Source organism: Bombyx mori, chromosome 1, assembly GCF_030269925.1.
Source record: "Bombyx mori chromosome 1, ASM3026992v2".
Taxonomy (NCBI): domain Eukaryota; kingdom Metazoa; phylum Arthropoda; class Insecta; order Lepidoptera; family Bombycidae; genus Bombyx; species Bombyx mori.
This window is the reverse complement of record NC_085107.1, coordinates 2,922,908-2,948,484: the sequence shown is the minus strand read 5'-3', so window position 1 is coordinate 2,948,484 and position 25,577 is coordinate 2,922,908. Positions and strand designations below refer to the sequence as shown.

General features: G+C 34.0%; 2 protein-coding genes and 1 long non-coding RNA gene across 4 annotated transcripts; 2 read left to right on the top strand and 1 right to left on the bottom strand.

Annotated features, from left to right (window-relative positions):
* Positions 1–81: 81 nt before the first annotated feature.
* On the top strand, positions 82–2,006 carry LOC134201840 (uncharacterized). Its single transcript, XR_009977101.1, has 3 exons — positions 82–368; positions 818–1,021; positions 1,537–2,006. It is a non-coding gene; the product is annotated as an uncharacterized LOC134201840 (long non-coding RNA).
* A 562-nt stretch (positions 2,007–2,568) lies between these two features.
* LOC101735897 (uncharacterized protein CG1161) lies at positions 2,569–18,575 on the top strand. The gene is made up of 5 exons (XM_004932765.5): positions 2,569–2,856; positions 4,129–4,247; positions 9,863–9,977; positions 11,250–11,375; positions 12,658–18,575. The coding sequence occupies exons 1-5, from the start codon at positions 2,806–2,808 to the stop codon at positions 12,697–12,699; spliced, it is 453 nt and encodes a 150-aa protein (XP_004932822.1). The 5' UTR covers positions 2,569–2,805; the 3' UTR covers positions 12,700–18,575.
* Positions 18,576–20,260: 1,685 nt separating this feature from the next.
* Positions 20,261–25,296, bottom strand: LOC101735670 (uncharacterized protein CG1161). Of its 2 annotated transcripts, none has more exons than XM_004932764.5 (5): positions 25,046–25,296; positions 24,214–24,329; positions 23,929–24,043; positions 23,633–23,758; positions 20,261–22,378 (listed from the first exon to the last, which is right to left on the bottom strand). In XM_004932764.5, the coding sequence occupies exons 1-5, from the start codon at positions 25,100–25,102 to the stop codon at positions 22,226–22,228; spliced, it is 567 nt and encodes a 188-aa protein (XP_004932821.1). In that variant the 5' UTR covers positions 25,103–25,296; the 3' UTR covers positions 20,261–22,225. The 2 variants fall into 2 exon arrangements, with proteins under 2 accessions (XP_004932821.1, XP_004932820.1); XM_004932763.5 differs by having other exon boundaries at positions 24,214–24,344; positions 25,046–25,284.
* Between the last annotated feature and the right edge of the window lie 281 nt (positions 25,297–25,577).

Sequence of the window (25,577 nt, the reverse complement as noted above, 5' to 3'; positions counted from 1 at the left end):
TTTACTAACGAAGTAAATTTTTAGACATTGATTTAAGTAAATATTAAAAATTTAAATATTCTCTGGTGGATATTTGTTCTCAAACTTTGTCGCCCGACACAAATAGGGAACCGTACTTAAAAACACTGCTGAACGCAACTTTGTTGAGAATGGTGACATTTGGAGTCAAAATAAAAAATACATATTTAATTGCTACCCGTAGCCCTCTCGACATCGATTAACATTGCTAGCAAAATTTATATATAGCTGAGTGTTACGGAAGATGAAATTGGAAACTGCGATTACGATTCGATAACTTATAACAGTCAGTCTCTAAAACGTTAGTTTAGAAAAGGAAGCATCGTAAAGTTCTTACAACACCGGAAATTGTAAGTAAGTAATTGAGTTGTTGTTGTTGTTGTTGTAGTCCTAGGGTACCACGCTGGTACATAGGGCCCTCACAAGTTGTCTCCACTTTACCCTGTCTTGCGCTTGCTCCTTGACATCACTCAAAGTCACGTTGACAGTCCTCATCTCATTCTCCACGGTGCGTCGCCAAGTGTGTACAGGGCGACCAGGTCTTCTCCTGCCAAGCGGTTGCCACTCAAACGCGATTGATGCTGCGTTGACTCCGCTGCGCCGTAGAGTGTGTCCTACCCAACGCCATTTCCGATAAGCAATGTCTTGCGCGATGGGATTTTGGTCACATTTAATCCAAAGGAGGAAGAAAAAACCACTTGTTTTACAAAAATACAGATTTTATGATTGTCTAAAACATATCTGAACAACATGCCGACTAAACATTATATTAATTATGTTTTAAACATGGTGGTCTTAGTAGGGATTATAGTAATAAATTAATAAAGAACCAAAAGTTTATATGAAGTCAAAGAGAATATCAATAGAAAAAGTCTTATGGCACGTTTCAATGAATATACCTACGGAGATCCAACCTAAGGAGGATTGACATCAAGCATACGGCTGATTGTAAAAATAAATAGCATTTACGAGGGCATGCTGCGCCGACCCCACATAATGTAAGGTAAGGGCAAGAAAAAGTAGAAAGAGTTTGCAGCCAGGATTGTGGGCCAAAGTAAGGCAATTATTGCACTGTCATCGGTTCTTGATACATGCCCAAGCTTTCAAATTAATCGGGCGTTGTGACGTTGATGGAATTACATTACGCCTTACGTAATTAATTAATTTCATAGTTCAAGCTAAAAAAGTATTAAAAATGCGATAGATTATTTAATACCTTTTAAGACTAGTGAGGCAAATAGTCCTTAAAAATGAAAAACATTTTTAGGAATTGAACATATAGGGTTGCATTCCAGTAAATAGAGAAGAATGTTACTTAATTATTATACCCACTTTAAAATTTTCCTTAATACATTCTATTTAGCTTTATTAAAAAATTGTACTGTGAAAAAACACTAAGCCGTACTTCCAAATAATCTCTTTTTTTTAGACATACTGATAAAACAAAGTGTTATTATTATTGCTCATCTAATTAAAAAAACAATTTTATTCATCCTATTTTCATTGTTTTTTTTTCAGCATCGTAACCGCTTCTTCCGATATACTTTTCAGTCTCATTTTATAAGATCTTAACTTTTTATTGTAAATAAACATTAAATTTATTAAATACATACAAATAAACTGCGTTCAATGAAAAATGAAATGGAGCGAAATGAAATAAAGTCGATTGGTCTGAAATTGAATGTAATGAAAAGAATGAGATGAAATGAAATACTTAGTCATAAAATAATAAAATGTAAAATAAAATAAAATGACAGGAAATGACTTGGACTTTTCAGAAGATTATGAGAAGCAACAATCAGCGATATTTATATATTTTTTCGATACATATTCACTTACAAGTTAGCTAAATGGCAACCACTATTACACGTTTAAGCAAGAAGAAATACTACATACCTAATTAAACAAAACTTGCATTCCTGCTAAAAAAAATATTGAGATTGTAATCGCCACTCTCGAGTACTTCTGAGTAAATATGTTTCAATACACCCATTTGTTAAAATTATTCTTAAGCTATTTGCCTCACGTAGAGGATTTTGTGACAAAAATATTTTTTGAAGTATACATCAATAAAAATTGTAGCACACAATGAGCATTAAAATACAATATGAAAATTAGAACTAAAATTTAAAAAAAAGAAACATAATTTATGTTGTGGCGTTTAAGAACACACATATTTATGATGTGTAAGCCGGAACGCACGAGAGGTGTAAAAAAGAAGATAGTCTGTGACACGAGTCCTTTTTACCGCCAAAAATTTAAAACATAAAATAATTTATAATGTGTGTTTAATAATCAATATAATATAATAGCTTAGAATTGTTTATGCCGCTACAACAATACAATTTCTATTGTTTCAACTGTGGTGTTAATTACATAAAACGCGACTTTACGGCGAAATAAAGAAGGGACTCTATATGGACTCCCTCAATGTGTTTATTTAATTTTTTATTGGAAGAAGTGCATTTGGTTTTTTAAAAGATGTTGAACTTTATGTAATAAGTTATGTTTGCAAAAATGTAAATGTCAATGCGCTTCAAACGTCATTGTCAATGTATTTCACTGTGTTGATGTCATGGAGTTAATAATGGTTGATGTTGATTAAATCATAGACCTTGAATGAATTATCGGCCGCTGTCAAATTTGTAGACGTACTTGTTGAATATTGTTTAAACTTAGAAAAATTAAGATAAATCTGTGTTAAATATGTAACGAACGACTTCAGGGCTTCCTTATATATTACAGAATATCGTACATGAAATGTATTTTTGAAGTGAGAAGTGGAAGATGGAGTTGAATATATACATATGTTTCGTTTTAATTTTTTCGCCTGTATTGGTAAGAACTACTGTTGTGATCAGTTTCATCTCAAATATTATTTATTATAGTAATAAATATAAAAAATTTAGTTGTACTTTAGTAGTAGTAGTTGTAAGGTTAAACAAAATTTCAGTTTAATAGAATATCCTAAATGCTTCGATCAGATTTTATGTAATACCCATGCCTAGTCCCATAACTGTAGGTTAAAAACTCTAAACTAGTCCTTAAACTCAGTTTCGTTTAAGCAATTGGACTATCATTGTTCTACATTGAACATTGAACTATCAATTATTGAAATATCATTCGGCAGATTCAGGATTTTCTAAAATATCTCATATATTTAATGAAAGTTACTGCTACATAGCTATTTGTGATTTATGCCTGTCAATATGGTCATTGAAACTCTTCTCAGTAGTTGATTGATCAATAGTTTATGTATCGATAGTTTAGGAAAAGAAAGGAATTAAAGTCTGAGACTCAAGTATTTGAATTAGATGCCATTTCATGTGACCTGAATTTCAAACATGCCATTTATATTGCACTAGTGTGACAGTTGCTCAGAAAAAGTGGAATTGGGTCGGCCACATATGCCGTTGCACTGGTAATCGGTGGGGCACAAAAGTACTGGAGTGGAGACCTCATACTGGAAGTCGTAACGTGAGCAGACAGCCAACGAGGTGGACCGATGACCTGGTCAAAGTGGTTGGTAGAGACTGGATGAGAAAGGCAAGAGACCAAACAGAATGGGGTGCATACGAACAGACCTGCACTCAGCATTGGGTGGACAGATTGAAGAAGATAGTTGCAACAGAATTGAGTTTTATTACTATACTGACTTTTCGTCTGCAGCTTTATCTGCATCTGTATAGCATGTACATAAATTAGTATTTTGGGTAGAAAACTTCATGCAATGGAATTACAACCAGCCTGAACGGAACTTGTTTGATATACAATATGGATTTTGTATTCAAGGATTCTTATTTTTCAATGAAGAGTTAAATAAAAAGTAAAAGAGAAAAACAAAGTAAATTTACTGGTGGTTGAACTCTTGTGAGTCCGCACGGGTAGGTACCACCAACCTGCCGTGAAGCAGTAATGCGTTTCGGTTTGAAGGGGGGGGCAGCCGTTGTAACTATACTGAGACCTATGGGCTCCAGTAACCATTTAACACCAGGTGGGCTGTGAACTCGTCCATACATTTATCAAAAAAAAAAACGCTACACCAATATCCAATGTCCACTTTTCAGACTATGTTTTTAAATATCATCACACAGTAAATCTTGTGTCTAGGGTCAATTTTACGAAGACAGGAGGTGCCGATGCATATGTCCAAGTCTCGCTGCCGTTTTGAACAACAGCATGACCACAGATCGAAGATTTTATACCGATAACGTTCCACCCATAAAGTGGTAAGTTTCTTGTAGTATAGTTTGATTGCCTTAATTTTGGGGACTGTTAAAACAAATAAGATGCTAGGTGATTATAATTTGACTACATAAAGTATGAAAACATAAAGTATCAGTTTAATACAGTATCCGTGAACAGCACTACTAAAATATGATGAACCATAACTCCACTCAGTTTCTCTCTGGACAATCTCAGAAGGTCGGGATTCCGATCCGGTGGTAGGTACTGCGAAGCCCGGCTATCAGGTTGAGTCCGTGAGGTCACCTAGCCGTCTGCACTTAGATGGAATGGCCCTGTAAGCTACCAGCAAATAGGTAGAAATTTTTTTTTACCATAAACTAGCTGTGTTCACTGAGAACCCATTCAAATAGCCCTACTTGAAATCTATTAAGTTATCAGTAAAACACCTTATTACAGAAATACCCATAACACAGTAATAATTATATGGTGAGACAGCCAATTAGAAGGGGGTGAACTTTGATTTGAAAGATTCCGTTCGTACACACATTTACAACGTAAATGTGCCACCCACCTTGAGATATAAGTTCTAAGGTCTCAGTATAACTATACTCAGGCTTGGGTAGTATAACTATACCTTAGAACTTATATCTCATATGTAACTACAACGGCTACCCCAACCTTCAAACCGAAACATTACCGCTTCACGACAGAAATAGGCGGGGTGGTGGTACCTCCCAGTACGGACTCACAAGAGGTCCTACCACCAGTAATTAGGCAAATTATAATTATGCGGGTATTTGATTTTTATTACACGATCTTTTTCCTTCATCGTGGAGGTCAATCGTGAACAAATACACCTTAATCAAGATAAGCACGTAAATTCGAATATGAAGGACTCAACTTAAATACGTCCAAACCTCAGAAAGAAAACGAGCTATCATGGGTATTATTTTCTTCACTACATAGTATATATTAGAATATATAATTTGTATTAAAGCCTGTTTATTCACACGTACGTAACAAAGCAATCTTGTAAAATTGATGAACGATCAAATTTATTCACGTCCAAGTAAATGATTATTTTCTGTTAATAGAAGCATTTGCGTAAGATAATACGGATGTTTTGATAACCTCTGTGTCGATAAATTCTCCAGTCACTTCTAAACTCAATTCGTTATTCGAATATAAATAATTTGCAAATTACGAGTGTATAACTAGTCAGGTCATAAGTATTGTCACACAGTAAAAACTTTTCTTTTAGAATGCTGGCCACAAAAAAGTTTATTGAATTCGAATTTCGAATTGTTCATGAAAATAAAAATGTATACTTTTAGAATTTTACTCATTTTTAAATATGGAGTGGACGCTTAAAGAAGACCGTGTTGCAGTTATTGCGTTGCATCGTTGCGGTGACGCGCCAATCCAAATTTTTAACATACTGAAAAATTTGAATATAACCAAAAGATTCGTTTATCGTACCATCAAACGATACAATGAAGACTCTAGTGTAGATGACATGTCAAGAAGTGGTCGCCCTCGGTCTGTTAGGACTCCAGCAGTGATAAAAGCTGTGAAGGCGCGAATTCAAAGAAATCCCAAACGTAAGCAGAAACTGTTGGCCCTTCAGATGGGGTTAAGCAGAAACAAAAATCAAAGAGACGCCTTAATTACAATGAATAAGACAAAAATGAACTTTTGGAACTATCTCATTCGATCCTAAGTGCTGTAATGAATAGTTAAACATAATTACAGGCATCGTGAACAGCAGTTATCTAGTAAATGCACTAAGCACAATCTAGATCAGTTTACCTTCATCTCATATATTAAAAATTAGCTACTTTAGGATCATGTCAATTACCAACATGACAGGCTTATAAAGATCAGTAATAAATTAATAAAAAACTTTCAAATTTTGTGTAAATTTGAAATATTGAAATATTCGATTAAACCGATCCATTGCCCAAAGAGGTTATCCGGTCAATAATAAAGTCGGTATAAATTGAAATTGAATACCTAGTCCAGCCATAACTTTTATTACAAATGAAAATGCATTTTTTTAAATGAAGTAATGTAATATTATTAAAATTTTGTACTTACATATTTATTAAAGTCTCAGCAAAAAATAAAACAATGTTCTATTCGAGATTGCCATCTTTGGCTTTTATGCAGGCCTTTAATCTGTTTGGCCACGAATCTATGGACTTACGCACTGTTTTCAAGGGAAATTTCGGCGCTGCTCCAAAGATTTTTTTAGAGACTCAATGTCGCCGTGTCATTTAGAACAGGCCATGTCCTCTAAAACTGATCATAATTCTATGTCTAAAGGGTTGAGGTCTGGGCTAGATGAGGGCCAGTCTGCAGCTCTTATAAAGTCCGGAACCTTGGTTTCAAGCCATGCTTGGGTAGTTCGTGCCTTGTGACAAGATGCAGAGTTCCGCTGGAAAGTCTACGGTATATTTTTAAAAAATATATTGCAGAGAGGTTTCACAACAGGATCCACGACTGTATCTTGATACCCTTTGGCTGAATTTTTCACTCCTTTTTCACAAAAATGTAGTTTTGTGACTCCTTGATAAGACACGCCCCACCAAACCATCACTGACGCAGGATGATGATCACGTTGTAACTTTCCAATAACTTGAGCAGCTTCTTTATAATTCTAAGCGTACATTTTATCATTTTGCTTATTGTAGTGTTCTTCAATCCTGAAAATTTTTCATCTCTTTAATTGTAAAGATTGATTTAGGGCATGTCCTGTATATCGACGATAAGCACCGAGTATCAGGTCGTGTTTTATAAAACGCGACAGAGTCCTAGCGAGAATCTTCATTTCTGGTGATAAGATTTTATGCTTCTAATGTGGTTTCGACGAATTCTGGCATTAACATCATTAACAGTCTTTGTAGCTCTAACAGCACGCGGCCGCCCCGATCTTTTCTGGTCTTCGACTGACGAAGTGTTGTTGTATCTGTTGATAGTACGATATGCGAACATACGGCTGATACCAAGCTTTTGAAGTGTCTGGAATATGACCGACGGCTCCATACCCACTTTGTGCAAGGCGATCACTGCAATCCTATTTTCTTTAATGCCCCATTTCATATTGTAATTTGATAATAAACACGAAAAAGTATGTGAAAAGGGGCAAAATCCAAATAGGTTTTTAAAATAATATACGTGTTCCAAAGTCAAAATAGATAAAAATTAAAAAAAAAAAAAAAAGTTTTTTTGCAATACTATTTATGGCCAGACTAGTTATATACCATACCATGCAAAAAGTAGTCATTCGTCCACGGTTATGTATATAAAATATATATTATAGTTATTTAGTCTTAAATTCATTGTTACCTTTTTATTTTTTGTCTCATTAAAAGCCCACAAATGTCTTATAAAATAAACTAAGGAACAGCAATAAAACAACAGCTTGGAACGCTTAAATTCAGTTAATAATTGAATAGGACTTGCCAATAATGAAGTTCACTAGAATCGAGTGCTGAAAACCTCCTCAATGAACCACCTAACTGATTTCGGGTTGCTGGTTTTTAAGTTTTTGCACAGTTTGTAGCACTAGTAGGCATGTAGTTCAGAGAACTAGATTCCTCACAGGATCAACGTCATAGAACTGTTATAAAAACGTGTATATGTCTAATTATTAAAACGAGACGAGTATTGCGAAATCATGATACCTTTTTTTACACTTTTGCAAAACAATTAGTGCCAAAAATATAGTTTGGTATTAAAATCGCGCGCGCTTAAGAGATGTGGCGTCAAAAATAAAAAAGTACATAATATGTTTATGTGTTAAAACGGGCTTTCATATTCAAATCTTAATTAGCTCAGCGTTTATCGCTCTGTTATTATGACAGACGACCTTTCTAACTCTACGATTACTAAGGTAAAGTCTCTCTGAGGCCTGACGTAAATTCTAAGATAAGGCCATCAAGTGTTTTGTTGGGGACCAAAAAGTAATGTTCTGTCTCTTTCCGGTAATGAGGATTTAGTAGTAGATAAACTTCGTGTAACGTGATGTCGTGAAGCGTTTTCTATCTAGCACATAATTTATAGATTCTAGAAGTTTATAGATTCCGTATCTCTGAATAGTTCTAAAAAAAGGTGATCGGTTCTATTAAAAAACATAAAAGATTAAAACCATTTTCTGTCTTTATCTTAATAACAATTCTTAAATAGCTTATTAGTAAAAGAAAAATTGTGATGATATATGATGAAGTATGCCCGCAGTGAACCAAATTGGACTACAATCAGTGAAACCCCTAGATTTAGATTCATTTTGTGTACTACTCTTTAACTTCCACAACTGGTGATAGGACCTCTTGTGAGTCCGCGCGGGTAGGTACCACCACCCTGCCCATTTCTGCCGTGAAGCAGTAATGCGTTTCGGTTTGAAGGGCGGGCAGCCGTTGTAACTATATTGAGAGCTTAGAACTGATATTTCAAGGTGGGTGGCGCATTTACATCGTAGATGTCTATGGACTTCAGTAACCACTTAACACCAGGTGGGCTGTGAGATCGTCCACCCACCTGAGCATAATAAAAAAAAAACTTGACTTTCTTGCCCCAGGAGTATAGGTTGGCTGAAGAAGGTAATAGGGGGTGCATTTACATTTAACAAGCAATGTAATGTAGCCAAAACAGTAAATTAAATATTGGAATTTATTTTTTCACTTTATAGTATAGATAGATTGTATGTGCAGCAGATATAGATGTACAGAGATTTTATATGTACTAATAACAGCGCATAAGCAAGCGTATTACGAGTTCAGACGTGTGCAACGTAAGCGGATAGAAAGGTTTTCAATTTTGTGTGTTTTCTTTATGCCCGTGCGTGCCACACGTGCCATAAGCATGAAATTGTTAGGTGATAAACATTCCATAAATATAATATACCATTTGATTGTAATTCTGCGATATCTCTGGGCAGTAGGTTACTGTGGATAGATCAACGCAATTGAATAAACAATTTTATAATACAACTCAAATTGACAAACTTCTACATTTTTAATTTGAAGTCGGTTTAAACGAATTTGAAACGAGCAATATTTGTAATATAAAGCTTTGTTCACAGATATTAGGTACGATATTAACAGATACATATACCTAGTACTAGAAAAAATTAAGATCAAGATTGAAAATGAACAAACTTGTTATGGTTTTTCTTTTGTGTTATAATGTTCTTGTCTGGATTTTTTTTCTAAATAGGTTTCCTACAAGGTATCCTTAGAAACACTTGATTGAAAGGTGTTGGTTTAAAATAGAGATGTAAAGATTTATTATATGTATGTTAGACTTGGGTACAAGATAACTCGTGCTAACTGTATTTTATATGATACTAGCGACCCGCCCTCGCTTCGCTTCGGAAACTGTAATTTATTATTGATTTCTCCACTATTTAATGGATGTTATTATACTTGTAAACCTTCCTCTTCAATCACTCTATCTATTAAAAAAAACCGCATCAAAATCCGTTGCGTAGCTTTAAAGATTTAAGCATACATAGGGACAGACAGATATAGGGACAGAGAAAGCGACTTTGTTTTATACTATGTAGTGATTAGCTTAGTCTTCGCGAAGTAGCAGACATTTTCTGTTCATATGGCAGAACAAATTATTGTATGAAAATCCTTCTCATGCTTCACAGCAATTGCGAAAACGTTGTCCTGCCGAAAGTCAGCACCGAGCTTAAAGGACACGAACTGGAGTTTTGCCCTCGTTGCGATTGTCACTTTGAAATTCGTAACACTACCGTTATAAAAGTGAGTTCGCTAAACATATCACTGGCATGCTTTTACTATATTATCTAGTCATAAAATCTTCGAACATAAAGTCATTAATGTTTAATTTTCAGCAATAAAAGCTGCTTTCAGACTACGCTATACTATAGTGCCATATAGTATAGCAGCCTATACATAGCCAAGAATATATATATTATATTGTACAGTACAGTTTGAACATGTCCATAACAATGTATGGTGTGCGATATTGTTGTGCTATAGGTAAGCTTTATACTAAATGCTATTATATTATAGCGTAGTCTGAAAGCGGCTTAAGGGAACGATTCTTGGTACCCAAATCGAAGAAATCAAGTACGAATGATTGCTTCGTTACAGAGTTTCGAAGTTTTCTTTATGGCCGAATAAGCACTACATTTCTGCTCCAGATGTTAAGGGTCGATCTGAAAAAATCTACTTTATACCGAATCTACAATATGATTTGATTAAAGTATAATAATTAAACACAAACAAACCAAATAGTGTTTACTAGGGATGTTGCAGATGCAGATTGTTTGACGTGCACACGTATGTCATATTTTTAATGTAGTGCGTTTAATTCACAAGAGATATGTAAGAATAAAATGAAAATTTCAATTTTAATAAAGTGGAAAAGTAATGAAGTTCGGTGCTTTATATTGAATAAAGAACGATATCGCTTCCCGCTAATTCGTATTGAAAATGTTCATAAACTCATTTTGCGATACCAAATTCGCAGGTTTGGCCATAACCATAACGTTTCGATCGATGAAATATCTCAAATAACGATCAAAAGAAACCCGTCCGGTCTTGTAGTAAGAGCGACGAGTGACCGAAATTAAGATCCCTATTGATTGAACAACGAAAGCATTGAATGCGCTTTTAGATGCGCACATACCTCACAACTTCTTGTTACCATATGCACAAGTGCATCAGCATTGGCCATTTAACCCACAGACAAAGTGTTAGCACCACTCCGGTTTGAGCCTCGTGAGCTCATCTACTCGTTAAGGCGAAGCTGATATAGCCTCTCAAGGCATCAGCAAAGGTAGGATAAAAAAAAAACGGCCAAACAAACAAATCCACAACATCCCCGGTATTAAGTTTGGTTAAATTACGAGGAACGTATCAATGAATTTCTTCTTGATAACTGAGACTCATTTCTCTACTATATGCGAAGCGAGCCAGATTGCTTTCGTCGCTGTCACTACTATTACTAGTCATTAAGTTAGACGCGATTGGTTCTATATTGTTAAAAATTGGTTTTGTCTGGTACAGGTGGTCGTCATAATGGTATTATGGGTGTTAACGTTACTCTTCGGCTACATGGGCTTCCTGTTGTGCCTTGATCCTCTGATCAACAAGAAAAAAGTCAAGTTCTACCAGGAACACAGCTCGGAAGAGGTAAGACGTACACATCAACACGATTGTGGTTGATTCGGTCCTACCTAAGATTTAAATAGCATAATTGGAGTTTAATAATTAAATCTATCTGGCAGTTCAATTGGAATGCTTTAGGGTGACTAGTCAAGAGATGATGCCAAGTGCTGTGCTGAGCTGAAGCTGGATTTAGTAATGCTATGTTTTGCTCTGCAAATAAGCTGCGCGATGTATGCCGTGCTGTGCGATTTTCTCTAAGTGCGAGCGAGATAGACGATCGAGTTAAGGGGCAATGCGCTGAGGTGCGAGTTCGTGGGATCTTTGCTGAGCAAAGCGCGACGTAATACATTGCTTCTTTAATACAATCCAGATTGAGTGTACTGCCTGAACTACAGCACCCAACAGCATAGCTTGAATTGTTGACTAGTCACCCTGATTCTGTTATCATATAAAAAAGTTATGGTTAAAATGAAGTAATAATGCAAAATACAGGAACACATTTTGCAGTCATATTCTTTAACAAATTGTTCTCTTGTTCTGAAGGTTATTTCTGAAGGCAGTGTTTTAAAGAAAGCGTGTTTGTTTAGATTAGAATATGAGGCAGATCAGAATTGTTATACCATCAATAGAAGTGTTCATTTTATTGCACAGATGAGCTTAATAGTAGGCGATACAACGTCCACTCTCATGTAGGTTAAGCAAAAATATTCGTAAACAAAAAAAAGTTTTTTTTCTTTGTGCTAAGATCTGTGGATAGCTCATCCACGGCCCGCCTGGTGTTAAGTGGTCACCGGAGCCAGTACAAATTAACCACGATAATGTCGTCTGACCATCTTGAAAGATGAGCTTCGAATCTCCGTTTTTGCAGTACAACGATTGTCCCATCTTTCAAATCGAAACGCATTACTGCTTCACGGCAGGAATAGGCAGGGTGGTGGTACCGCGATCATCTGTAAATCAAGCATGAAACATTTTCAAGGGTTTCTATCGGCCCATTGCTTATAGGTTTTTTTTATTGCTTAGGTGGGTGGACGAGCTCACAGCCCACCTGCTGTTAAGTGGTTACTGGAGCCCATAGACATCTACAACATAGATGCGCCACCCACCTTGAGATATAAGTTCTAAGGTCTCAAGTATAGTTACAACGGCTGCCCCACCCTTCAAACCGAAACGCATTACTGCTTCACGGCAGAAATAAGCAGGGTGGTGGTACCTACCCGTGCGGACTCACAAGAGGTCCTACCACCAGTAAAGAGGAAAACAACTTCCCGTGAAACAAGCTGAACCAGAACTCGTTTAATTACAGGCACGTACGCTACTGATGCAGGGTGAAGATGTCGAAGACTGAAAGGGTATATATATATATTTACTAAACATAAAATGACAGAGCATATATTCTTGTATTAATCTCGTGAATTATATATATTCTTTACAAATGTAAACCTGTTATCGTTTAGTAATATAATATTGTAGTTATAAATCGAGAGAAAAAGAAAAACTAACAAAATAGTAGAGTAGAATAGAGTATGCTTTGTTGTAAACGAAAATGAACACGAATGAAAAAATATTGAAAAGTACATGGCCAGTTTCTTCCAGAGAACGATCAGGCGGAATAATTTAAGTTTTTGCTTTTATTCGCTCGGTATGTATGTATCTATGTTTGTATCTATAGGAATCTTTTGAACGTTTACGAGCGCGGCGTTTGGAACACCGTCGAAATATCGACGGCACTCGTAAATGTTAAAAACGCTCTAAGAATCCTTCGAATAATAGTGTTTTTAATGCAGATAGTCGCGAAAGTTGGAAACAATTCACAATGCATAGTTTAACTAATGCCTTGGAACACAATAATGGTCTTAAATTAATTACGAAAGGTGAACAACAGAAACGGAATTACTTTTAATGTACATTACGGTTCTTAGATAATAAAATTTTATATGAACAAAGTAACCTTATGAAATGTAAAAAGATTAAGCGCTTGAAATCTTGACAATACCTCTCGATATGAACATAGTTTATAGACAGAATTTCTTAAACGTTAACGGACGATGTTAGTGCACTCCTCACTGATCGGGGCACGCTTTGAGCTTGCACTTATCAGTTTGGTAACGTACCGATATTGCAAGTATAAGCGTGATTAGTCAGAACTTTGTATTTTGAGAGAAAATTACTTTATATTGTTGTCCTCGGCAATTGTAAAAATATGGCTAATATATGTAATTGGGTGATGGCTTCCACGTTGTGCTCTCTAGGTGCTCTCGGAACCACTTGATAACGAGTGAGCAGTAAGCTTGTTTGCCTTAGAAGAAGAGATACTAATCAAGCGATTACTGGCGATGCGATAACATATGAGAATTATCAGGGGTTTTCGTTTCTCGATTTATATAAAATAGACATTAATGAATTCACTCCTAATGAAATTTTATTGAAGAATTAAAGTACAATATTTTTCTATATTACGGAGATTATTTTATAAAATCCGTAAAAAAAAGCGTTATGAGAACAATTTTTATATCTACCGTCTTACTTATAGAATCATACTAGGGGTGTTCAATAAAAAGTGTTAATGACTATGACGCAATTATCTTTTATTAAATATTATTTGATTCATTTAGTCACGTTTCAGATTTATTCGATTTGTATATCTTTTTTCTGAGGGTAAAATTCACTTTTAAAAAAAGTCTTCTTTATTCCTTAAAAAATCACATGACGTAACCGAGAATTACTTCTATTTTTAAAAAACAAAAGACAATTGATTGCTTTATATTATTGTTATATCTAATGCCTGGGCCATGCCTGCCAGTATTTATTTTTTTTGTCCAAAGAGAATGTATCGCATTACCATTGTTTATTGAACACCTCGCGTATAATGTTTCTTTAGAAGTTTTGTGGAAAATATATTTACTTTAAAATTACGTTGACCACTTCACATTAGGTGGCCAATCAACATGTTACGCAGTATTCGTAGACAAAAAAATCTTTATAAGGTTTACTATCAGAGGAAATACTTTTTAGCCAATTAGTGGAAATCGCTTGAACGATATTTACAAGATAAGTACACGAATTTAGTTGATAAAGATGATATAAAAGCAATTAGTGAATTAGCAGTAACATTAACAGTTTTTTATCTACCTATCTGCCTGTAGCCTCGAGGGGTGAAGACTGGTGGGTGAGCACGTTGGCTTAACCTGTATGTTTAGTGCGAGTTTTTTAACGTTCTCGATAGCGTAAAAGTTAACTGAAATTTGTATGGAGTTGGAACAGCGCCCCTAGCGGCAAACGTAGGACTTGTTCAAACTCCATACAAATTTGAGTTAACTTTTACGCGATCGAGAAGTTAAATAATTCGCACTAAGCACACTGGACTGACTTTCTAACAACTAGCCCTAACAAGAACAGCGCTCGCAAAATCGACCGACCGACCGACCACCGGATCGGAATCGCGACCCACTGACAAATTCCGACGAGAAACTAAAATTATTAAGATATACATTATACAATATTTCCTGTGCACACATTATGTACTTATTTGCTCAGTAACAACGATTAAATGCTCAAAATATGTTTAAAAGTTAGATTTTACTGTATGTAGATGGTTTTACACGAACGCTTCTAAAGTAATTTTGTATTCGTTCTTATGCTGATATATTATTTACAAATAGTGGAGCATGACGGCTTTGCTATAAACAAAAGCAAGGCTTTTATTAGTCGTGAATAATTATTCAGAATAAATTCATTAAATGACGAAAAAATATTAAAAAAAAACAGTAATAATGGTACCAAGGTACGGTACTATTATATGTGTTAACGAGAAAAATAAAAGTAACTTTTTTGTAATAAAATCTTTTGTTTAATGCAATGTTTTCGAGTATGTTCTAAGCAATAGTTTATTGACCTCGTCGAAACAGTATACGTAAAATAAAAAAGTAATGTGAGTATATTTGTATGACTTTTTGTATGAAGTCTTGCAACACCATATAAGTTGTATGATTTGGAGGGATAACGTTTTTTCCCGTGTACTGAATTGTATTATTGCGTATTATACACAAATCCATCACACAAAAAACTCATATTTTGCTTAAAATGCAGGCAAATGACGAGTTACAGATACCCTTGCACTATATTTTATTGTATATTTTACAGATTACATAAAAACCATGATACATATGTACATAATTATATCGAGTTGTGAAAGGCTTTTTGGGTTAAGTAATATTTTTGCTACTTTACAGAAGAGTCATTTAAAGTTTAAAATTTGGAAAAAAACATCGTAAGAAAAAATTTCTTCAGCTATTTGAATGGAGTAAACTTAATTGAAGTTCAATTAAAAACATCGAACTGTTAATGCTGATACCAAATAAAACGAACCTTTAATTACAAAAATAAATATCGCGTGTTAAACGAAATTTCGCTTAGACCAAAAAGCATTTCACCTCTCGATAATTTTATGTATTATATTTCAAATTCGATTCGATGATGTGATTATTATTGTTATTATATTAACCTCGTATTAAACAAACCACGAATCATCTAACTAATGTTATGACCTACCAAATGGTTTGGCTTATAATGATTTTAAGTTTTTCTGTGTAAGGTTTTTATGTACCAAGTAATAATAATATAATAATTAGGTACGTTATTAGTCTAAGCAAAATATCGACTTTGCTATAGTGAAAGGTGTGGGGCTCGGGGATTGTATAGATTTTACTCTAATATTACTATGGAGAGTAGAAGTAATAAGCACACTGTGTATAAAAAATGTCCAACCAGAAGCGACCAATTAGAGAGGAAACTTCAAGTTTTATTTTATTTTATAAATAATAAAATAATATGTATTTCGTTTTTATGTATAAATAAAAAATAATCATCATCAGCCCACATTCGTCCACTGCTGGACATAGGCCTCTCCCAATCCACACCACTGAGTCCGGTCTTCGGCTCTCCTCATCCACTTCTTGCCGGCTACCAAAAATAATCTTCTTTTTCTCCACCTTATCCCACTAGGTGGGGCGTCCGCAAAGCTATCCATCTCTTCCATTCTCTTCTATCAGCCGTCATCTCAATACTCACTCCTCTCTCTCTCTCTCTCTCTCTCATATCGCTATTCACACACTCCATCCATGTCTTCTTCGGTCGACCTCTTCCCCCTCTACCTTGCACTACCATTTCCATCTCCTAGTCATATGCGTTTTCTCTCTACGCATTACATGTCTATACCACGCTAACCGTCCGCTCTTTAATTTGTTAATTACCGGGGCTTTCACACTTCCTCTAGTAAAAATAATAATATATACAATTCTGGTCATTTAAGTAAGAATGATTTGAAATCTTTATTTAATAAATAGCCACGAATAAAGCAAACGTGATAAGGAAAAAGAATAAGTCGTTAACTATTTTTTTGGTGAATTTAATTAATTATCTATAGTGACAAATTCTAGTAGTATGTAATGCAACTGAATAAATAATTAAGAACGATTTGTAAATAGTTCTTAGTTTGAAAAAAAAATCCCCTTAAATAAGCGTCTTAATTGTATTATCACCGCTTTATATATATATTAAATTTTTGCGCTCCTAAGACTGATGTCAGACTAAATTATATGTACAAAACATGTGGATTCTGGACCTCAAAGTCCAAAATTGTTCCAAAATTATTAAATTTTTCAATTCGGCCCCCTTCACTCAATTTACAACTGCTGCAGACACATGATACCATTTGCTACTCTAGCGCTATTTTGGTGGATTTTTGGGTCATTATTTACTGTTTACAGCTTAATACAATTCTCCTTACTTCTACCCTCCATTATTACAATAGCATTTAAAAAAAAAATAGACTCGTTTTTAAACTGACAGAGCAATTGAATTTATAGGATGTAAAATACTAAAATACTAAACCAAAACACAAACATCTTTATTCTTCAAATTTTCAGTCAGTATAAGATTCACCTCAATGGATAACTTTATGTGATAGATCATTATGAATGATCTCTAGTTCTCTAGTGTACTTAAAGCTGGCCATTAAGAGTTGGTTTTGTAATTTTTGTCATTACCATTTTTAACTAACATCACATTTCTGTGAAATTTTATTTATTAACGTATTATATTGTTTAACTTTGTAATGTTTTTGTTTGTCTATTTCATAAAAATTATTTATTATTAATGTGAGGTATTTAGAAAAAAATTTTTTCTTTCTGTTTGAACTATTCGGAATCAAATAGGAAAAACCTATTTAAAAACATGAACATATATGATTTAGTATACATTTTTTTTAATTAAGAAAGTAACACAATTTGCTTATGAATGTAGCCAAGATTTCAGTATTTGATTATACAATATGAAATTATATGTTTAAAATATGTACATTCATCATGTAACTTTGTAAGTACATAAATCGTTGTTGGTATAATAAAATAATAATTCATTTAAATTATAATATAATTTTCATATTATAGTGTATTAATGTAAATATGTACGAAAATTACTAATAATATGTAAGGAGAGAAATCGTATTTTTGATGTGTCATTGTTGTGCGATTATATGAAGCTATACGTCAGCTAATATGCCATCAAACTTTTATTTTTCATGGAACAGCAATGGCACGATAAGATGTTTTCATAAAATGTCGAAATTCATAATGCGGCGTAGTGTTTCAGTTTAAAAGGCAATCTGACATTGTTACTGTATATATTATACTCGAAGGCTCCGAATGTTTTCAGTACAGGTAACCCTCCCATAACAAGGTAGATACGTTCCTAAAATTCCCGGGTTATTCCCATATATCGTGTGTTCATAGTGCTTAAAAAACAAGTAGGCAGCGGCCTGGCTCTGCCCCTGGCATTGCTGAGGTCTACGGGCGACGGTAACCACTCACCATCAGGTGGGCCGTATGCTAGTCTGACTACAACGGCAATAAAAAAATGTAAAGGGGTTTTTGGGCAATTTTTGTTTTAATGTTAAAGTTTGAACCGCGTTATAAGGTTACCTGTAGTTTTTTTGCAGCGAGCAGTTCAACGTCTTTTCATACGTTTTTGATATTAATGAACAATGTGCCTTGTTCATGTTTGGTTTACGTACACTGATAACTTAGTCTTGTTTTATATATGTACTCGACGGCTAAAATTTACGATTCTTGTACCAATCATATTATACAACATCTATATTTGTTTTCTTAAGTCTAAATAGACAATTGAAACCACGAACAATTATTTTAAATGTTTAATAAAGTATTATGTCTTTCATTTATTTCACCATGTACCCTGAATTAACCCACAGACATAGCCCACTTAGTTTTCTCGCTGGATCTTCTCAGTGGGTTGCGTTTTCGATCCGGTGGTAGATTCTGCGAAGCACTGCTCTTGCTAAGGCTAGTGTTTGCAACGTCGCCAGATTAGAGCCCCGTGAGCTCACCTACTTACTCGTTCTGTGAATCTACTATAACCCCCTGAGGTTACTAGAATATGTAGGAAAAAAAATACCCCCAAGAAAAGTAATTTATTTACAGGCCAATTTTCAATCACACTTGGAATTTATTCTAGGTTAGGTATGTAGGTAAGTTGATTTTTATCCTTAATTCTGCTTTATGTTTCTAAAGATAGAGCTTCATTTCATTTTGACTTATTAAATGTGGAGCTGAAATTAAATAACCATAATTTTTTTCTAAAAATAAAATTCAGTTTACTGGTAAAATGACATGTTTATTTTTTTTAGTGCGTAGATAGTATAATAGAGGTAGAACAAGCTCAAGATCTACTTAGAAATTTTTTTTCCTACCTAAGCTGATGATAGCCTTGAGAGGCTATATCAGCGGAACCTTAACTAGTCGGTGAGGTCATGGGGCTCAAACCTGACGATGTTGCTAACACGAACCCTAGCAAGAGCCGTGCTTCGCAGAATCTACTACCGGATCGGAAACGCGACCCACTGAGAAGACCCGGCGAGAAACTCAGTGGGCTATCTCTGAGGGTTAATTTACTCGTCGAGCCCTTCGTCGCAAGCAACGGGTTCGACGAGAACGATGACCGGTGCTTGAGGTACCTAGAAGTACCGTTAGTGGATCGGGAGGATCCGAAATGTTTGGGGCGACGTCGACTGCTTTCCATTCTGTCCGCAGGATCGGGAATGTAGTTAGAATGTAGTTACCGGCGGCCACGATGAGAGGGTTCTCGTGTCGTGCCGCTTTATCGAAGTGGTACTTAGTATTGAGTGATTACTATAGCCATAGGTATAATGTGGATCTTGCCTTCCACCCATTTTTTAATTGTATAAGAGTTTGATCCTAAAAATCAGAACGCATGATTACTCTGCGATGGATTTAGGCAGTAATGTTGACAAGTTCTCATATGAGCTTGCAATACGTCCTTCCATCAGAAATAGTATACCTACGTTTTAAAGTTGGACGAATGGAGTTTGTGGGTACTTATGCTTCTATGTGTTTGTTATTTAAGCCCCGGCCAGATTTGATAGAATTTTTTCCAATATTTAATGTATTAATTGGCAGTTTTTTCGTCAAGTATCAACAATACTAAGAATAATGTAAGAAATGATGCTCAGTTTATAATAATATTTATATAACAATATTATTTTTGTGAGATAATAATTTTTATAGTTAATAATTTCGAAAATTTGTGTTTTCCTTCGGGGTAAGATGGGCGGGATAAGGGTGTTGGTACCTATCAATTGTTGCAGGCGTAAGCGTATTTTAGAATATTTCAACAATAATTTATTGAAGCTGATTTTCACTTCGTTTAGGTAACGAATTTGCCGATAATAATCATGAAGGTGTATTTTACAAACCATAATCACGGAATTTTTTTATTAATTAGTTAAAATATATTTTGAATGAAATATTTTTTTTTTTCAAATAATGTTACAATGAGTTTTTTGTTTTAATTATACTAAAAATTATGAAACATTATTAGCTTTTACATTATTTTATTATAATTTTACACCGTTTAAAAACAATAAATTACAGTAATATAACAATCAAAAATAATTTTAATAAAAACCATTTATACAGATGACATCTTTAAAATAGATCAAATAGTTCCATTTTATTTTAATACTATGAAAACGAAGAACTAATTTAATACTTAACGATTACAAAACTTAACTACTTCTGAGTTTAAAATAAACATTATTTGTATGAATCTTGTAAATCCATTTTGTCTTGCAATGATTTTAAATATCATGTTTTACTGTTATGTATAATTAACAGCAAATGTGATAAAAATAATTATTTCACTTTAACATTAAAATGATTTAGAGACTATTTAGTACCAAGTGAACAATATAAAAAATTTCAAATCTATAAATAATAATATTTTTATAAATAGCCAAAATTCAATCATAAATATTATTATATAATTAACAATTTTAAAATGGAAAAATTAAATTGTATGATTACATAAGTGTAGTTCTTTATAATATGCAGCAAATTCTTTTTAATATAATTATTACTTTCAATCTAGTAACTTCAATTATTTTGGTTGACTATTTAAAACGAAAGTTAAAAATACATTGGCAAAATGCAAAATAATAAATTATGTTAACACAAATTATACACAATGATAATAATTAATAGCTGCAGAATTATAGGTGAGGCTTCCTGTAATTGTCTATTTCTTTATTAATGAAAATAGGTTTAGTCTTTTTTTACAAAAGAAAATGGTTAGCCACTATAGCCTTGATTTGCATGCTAAGAATTTAAAACATAACTATATAGAATAATTATTATGAGTAGACATTTGAAACCTTAGGACAGGGGTCGGCAACTTTTTAGTGCTTAAGGGCGCAATACTAAATTTGAAAATCACCGAGGGCGCATATTTTACAGATAATCAACAGGTATCAATAGGCATTAAAAACAGATTTTTTATAACTTTATTTTGTTGGTGTCATACATATTGATACATGTAATTCAGTGTGAAATTTCTTATAATTGGGGATATATTTAGAGGTCCCAGTCCTTAAACAATTATCTAAACGTGAGTCATTAAGCTTTGTTCGGTATTGAAAGAAAATAATTATTTCGGATTACTTGGTAGTTTTAAATGCACGGTCTATTCGAAATAAGATCACACACTAACAAAAAATACGTGCGTGTTATTAGATACGTTTAAAGTTAGCAAACTGTTAATCTATGCACAATCCTAAACTCAACTGACTACTTGCTGTATATCGCCGTTTGACAAGAGTAAGTAAATCGCTCTGGCTCTCATACATTCACATTAGTCCAGCGAAGGCGCATTAAAATACGCCCGCGAGCGCCGCGTTGCCCACCCCTGCCTTAGAATGTTAAACAAGCAATTTATTGTATGTCTATCAGCTAATGGTAACTCATGACCGTCGTCAATTAGACAATGTTTATGTCACCAATTCTGAGTTTATGATCAAATAATATAGATGATGTTTTGCTTAACATAATAATTCATTGCTAATCAAAATGGGGCCATAATGACTCAACTCCAAATAATTTAAATATTAACGCGATGTTAACACACAGAGGAAGCTGTACAGCTTCAACTATGCAAAAGGTATCCTGATAACAACAGTAACAGCTCAAATTGTTATGCTCTATTTTTATGTACACATTCTGGACGAATGTGACAAAGCTGTGAATAACACCGAATCCAGTGTATTATAACAAAAATAACAATTGAAACAATACTTTAAATTGAATATTTTATCTTCTTGTGGTTCTTAGTCGTATCTTGCAATTATGAAATGAGAATTTAGGGGAGCCTTTGAAATTCCCATTCTTATTTATATTGCATTCTATCAGCATTGTTTGTACAATACACATGCCTGTCAATCTCTGTATTCGAACAGTACATTCTCATTATCATTCATGGTCTGAGGAGTTGAGTTTGGTCATGAGCTAGTTCAACATAGTGTGTCTATCATAAATGTTGCGACGCTGCTCACGGACCTGACGCTTCCACTTGTCCTGCTGATGGGTAACCCGGTTCAAAACATTCCCGCGGGGAGTTGCACCCATCGTCTGAGACGTTCCTGGTATAGGGTTGTCATCCTGCAAAGATTTTGCCATTTTATCACAACAGCTTTAAATTGTAGTTTGCACAATAAAAATAGAATTTTTTTTTATATTTTATTGATGTATTACAATTTTTTTTGTGTCAGTGTTCAAGGTGCAAATTGTATTATTTTCTATCTATCTATCTATCTATCTATCAACCCACAGATATCCACTGCTGAATATATTGTCATTGTCAAACCAAAATCTGCTATATGCACTTTTTGAGATTTTTACTTTTTGACCTTTTCATATAGCTCACAGCCCTATCTCTCATATAAAAAAAGGGTGCGTGTACTTATGTACGCGCGTAAGAAGTTATACTTTATTTTTATGAATTTTTTTTATTTTTTTTATTTAAATTTTAATCAATTTGAAAAAAATTCGATTAAACAACATCCTTAAACACGCATATTGGACATCCCTTTTCTTGACATCGTATAAATTCGGTAATTCTCGGTACGGTTCGGAAAGTTCACCTGCGGCTATATTCAGACTCGCCAAGTTACTTAATTTTGTGTCACGGTGCACGCGCATCATAAAATTACACTCATCAATTTTTCATAACGCGCCTAAAGAAGTATAACTTCACAAATTGTTATGTGTCTATAGCTTTAATATTTATGTATAGCTTTCATTTGATATGGTTTTTAAAAATTCACCTTCATATAAAATTTTATACGAAAATGTTCTTACTCGTTAATTCAAAAGAGTTTTTGCACATAGCAGATTTTGGTTAGACAATGACGATATGCAGATGTCCACTGTTGAATATAGGCTTCTCCAAGCCTCACCATGATGACCGGTCCTGCACTGCCTGCATCCAGCTGATTGCCATATTCTTTCAATAGGTCATCGGTCCACCTTGTGCGAGGGCTACCTATGCTAAGTTTTCTGGTGTGCTTGAATTTGAAGCGCCAGTGGCCATCTGTTCTATAAACAGCGTGACCTACCCACTTCATGCGAATGTACTCATTCCTGATTGGTCATGCAGAAAACCACCAAGCCCTCTCCATTGTTATTTGATTGACGTTGAATCCACTAGACCCGCTGTGAGCAACCAAGGCTCAATGCCAGATATATATTTTTAAAAACAATAAGAAAATATATTTCTAGCTATATTCAAAGACTTCTATTAATAAATGTTTACATTTAGTAAAATTTCATGCTGTGTTACCTACCTGATATAGAATGTGTCTTAAATCACAAATTTTGTTTTTATATTAGAATACTTGTGACAAACATACTTACATCCTCATTGGTATGCTCCTGATATGATGCCATGGCTCGCTTGTTGATTAGAGGATCCAAACAAATCAGGAAACCCATGTACCCCACCAGCAACATGATCACCCAGATAACAATAATCACCACTACCTGATCAAATGCATAATAGATTAGTTATACAAATTCCTGTAACCTTACAGACTTGTAATTGTATTATGTTGGAATTATAACAATAAATTATTATTACATCAGAATAGAACTATGAATTGTGTACTTGATTCTCTTCTTTTAGTGTCATAATAATAGTGAATACAAATAACCTTTATAATTGTGATGTTTCTGTTCTCATATTTGCACTGACAACGGGGACAAAATTCTTGAGCACGATCTTTGAGTTGGTCTCCAATTCGGGGTAGCACTAGGCCTTCACAGTTGCTGTTGGGAAATTGATACATTTAAATCAACTTTACAATACTCATTAATTAATGATTTTATTGTAAAGTTTTGAAGCAACAAAAGCAATTATATCTCTCGCATGTTAACAAATGTTTTTTTTTAATTTCATATAATGTAATATTAATTTAAAAGTTAAATTATTCACAAACCATTTATTAGGAGGCACATTGTCGATAAACGGACTGCGTCCTGTGTCAGCAGTGTTATTGAAGACAGCTGCGGGGCTCGGACACACACACTTGCAACGTTTGTTCTCAAAAGTGCCCTGTTCACCAAAACACTATTACAAGAATGTTGTAATATTCTCTTGTTAATATAAGATTATTGCCTATGCGAGTGGAAGTAATAGTAGCAAATACTTCTAATGCAATATTTGAGGCACTCCAACATTTTACCTTTAGTTTATGTTAAAGTTCAGAATACCTTTTTCTCTTGCCTTATACCTTATATCCAAATGGGTAAATTACATCTTTGTCATCCATGGGTAATGTATAAATAGGTTTTAATGAATGTATGCTAAAGAATGCTGGTTTATCTGCCACCGACCTATCTTGGGCATGCTCACAAATAAAAATGAGTAAGAACAATTTTTTCATCAACATTCTTATGTAGTTTGTAATGTTTTTATTAGTGTATTTAAAAATATATGTATACAATGCTTAAGTACAGAAATATTTTATCATGACCCACTTTGTCAAGTTCTAGTGTAAAATTTATTATTGATCTGACCTATAAACATCCTGGCGACCTCTCGCGCCCTAGCCTATCTAGCTTCTAGAAACTCCAATTTCTGTATGCACTAGTCTACGTCAGTTAAAATAATTAGTCTAATAGGTAGTGAGTATAAAGTCTCTGTGAATGGCGCTGTATTTAAAAATTATCTTTGAGAAGATAATAGTTTGAGTTAAAGTTAGTACAATAAACTTGGCAATAGTGCTAAACTTTACAGATTCCGTTCTTTACTTGATACACTATACTTACAGACACAAAGAAGATGCACGTTCCAAGAAACACTAAAATAATATATTTCAGATACATTTTATAAAATTCAATAAAAGATCACAAATTTTTTAACTATTACTTTTAATAGCTTAGGTACTGTTAATGCTTCTTTCTCAATTCCTTTCTTATTTTGTCAACACAGCAATGTAGGCCATTTTGAAATATTATTTGCATGTTGCCATGGTATAGAATTTGTTACGCTGCGAAATAGTGCGAAAATATGTTGGATATTTCTGAATGTTGACCAAAATTAAAAATAAGAACAAAGATCATTTATTAAATGAACATAAATTTGCCTTATAATCTAGCATGTTATGTTGCTAAAGTTATGTTCTCTATGTGTACGTGTTATAATATATTTTAATATTGTGTTTATTTTATTTACAATTTGATTTTATTTTTGCACGACTATGATACCATTTTAGTAGTCCAAGATCTATGGTTACCTACTAAAACGGCTAATAATTATAGTCTAAGGTATATATAACTACTCTGAATGCTTCTCGTAAAA

Bases quoted from the DNA above. Each gene is read 5' to 3' on its own strand.
- LOC101735897 (XM_004932765.5), top strand. From the start codon at position 2,806: ATGGAGTTGAATATATACATATGTTTCGTTTTAATTTTTTCGCCTGTA. The intron at 9,978-11,249 runs GTGAGTTCGCTA...TGTCTGGTACAG, and splicing joins GTAACACTACCGTTATAAAA to GTGGTCGTCATAATGGTATT. The intron at 11,376-12,657 runs GTAAGACGTACA...GTTTAATTACAG, and splicing joins AGGAACACAGCTCGGAAGAG to GCACGTACGCTACTGATGCA.
- LOC101735670 (XM_004932763.5), bottom strand. From the start codon at position 25,102: ATGTATCTGAAATATATTATTTTAGTGTTTCTTGGAACGTGCATCTTC. The intron at 24,345-25,045 runs GTAAGTATAGTG...TTCTTGTAATAG, and splicing joins CGTGCATCTTCTTTGTGTCT to TGTTTTGGTGAACAGGGCAC. The intron at 22,379-23,632 runs GTAAGTATGTTT...AAATCTTTGCAG, and splicing joins AGGAGCATACCAATGAGGAT to GATGACAACCCTATACCAGG.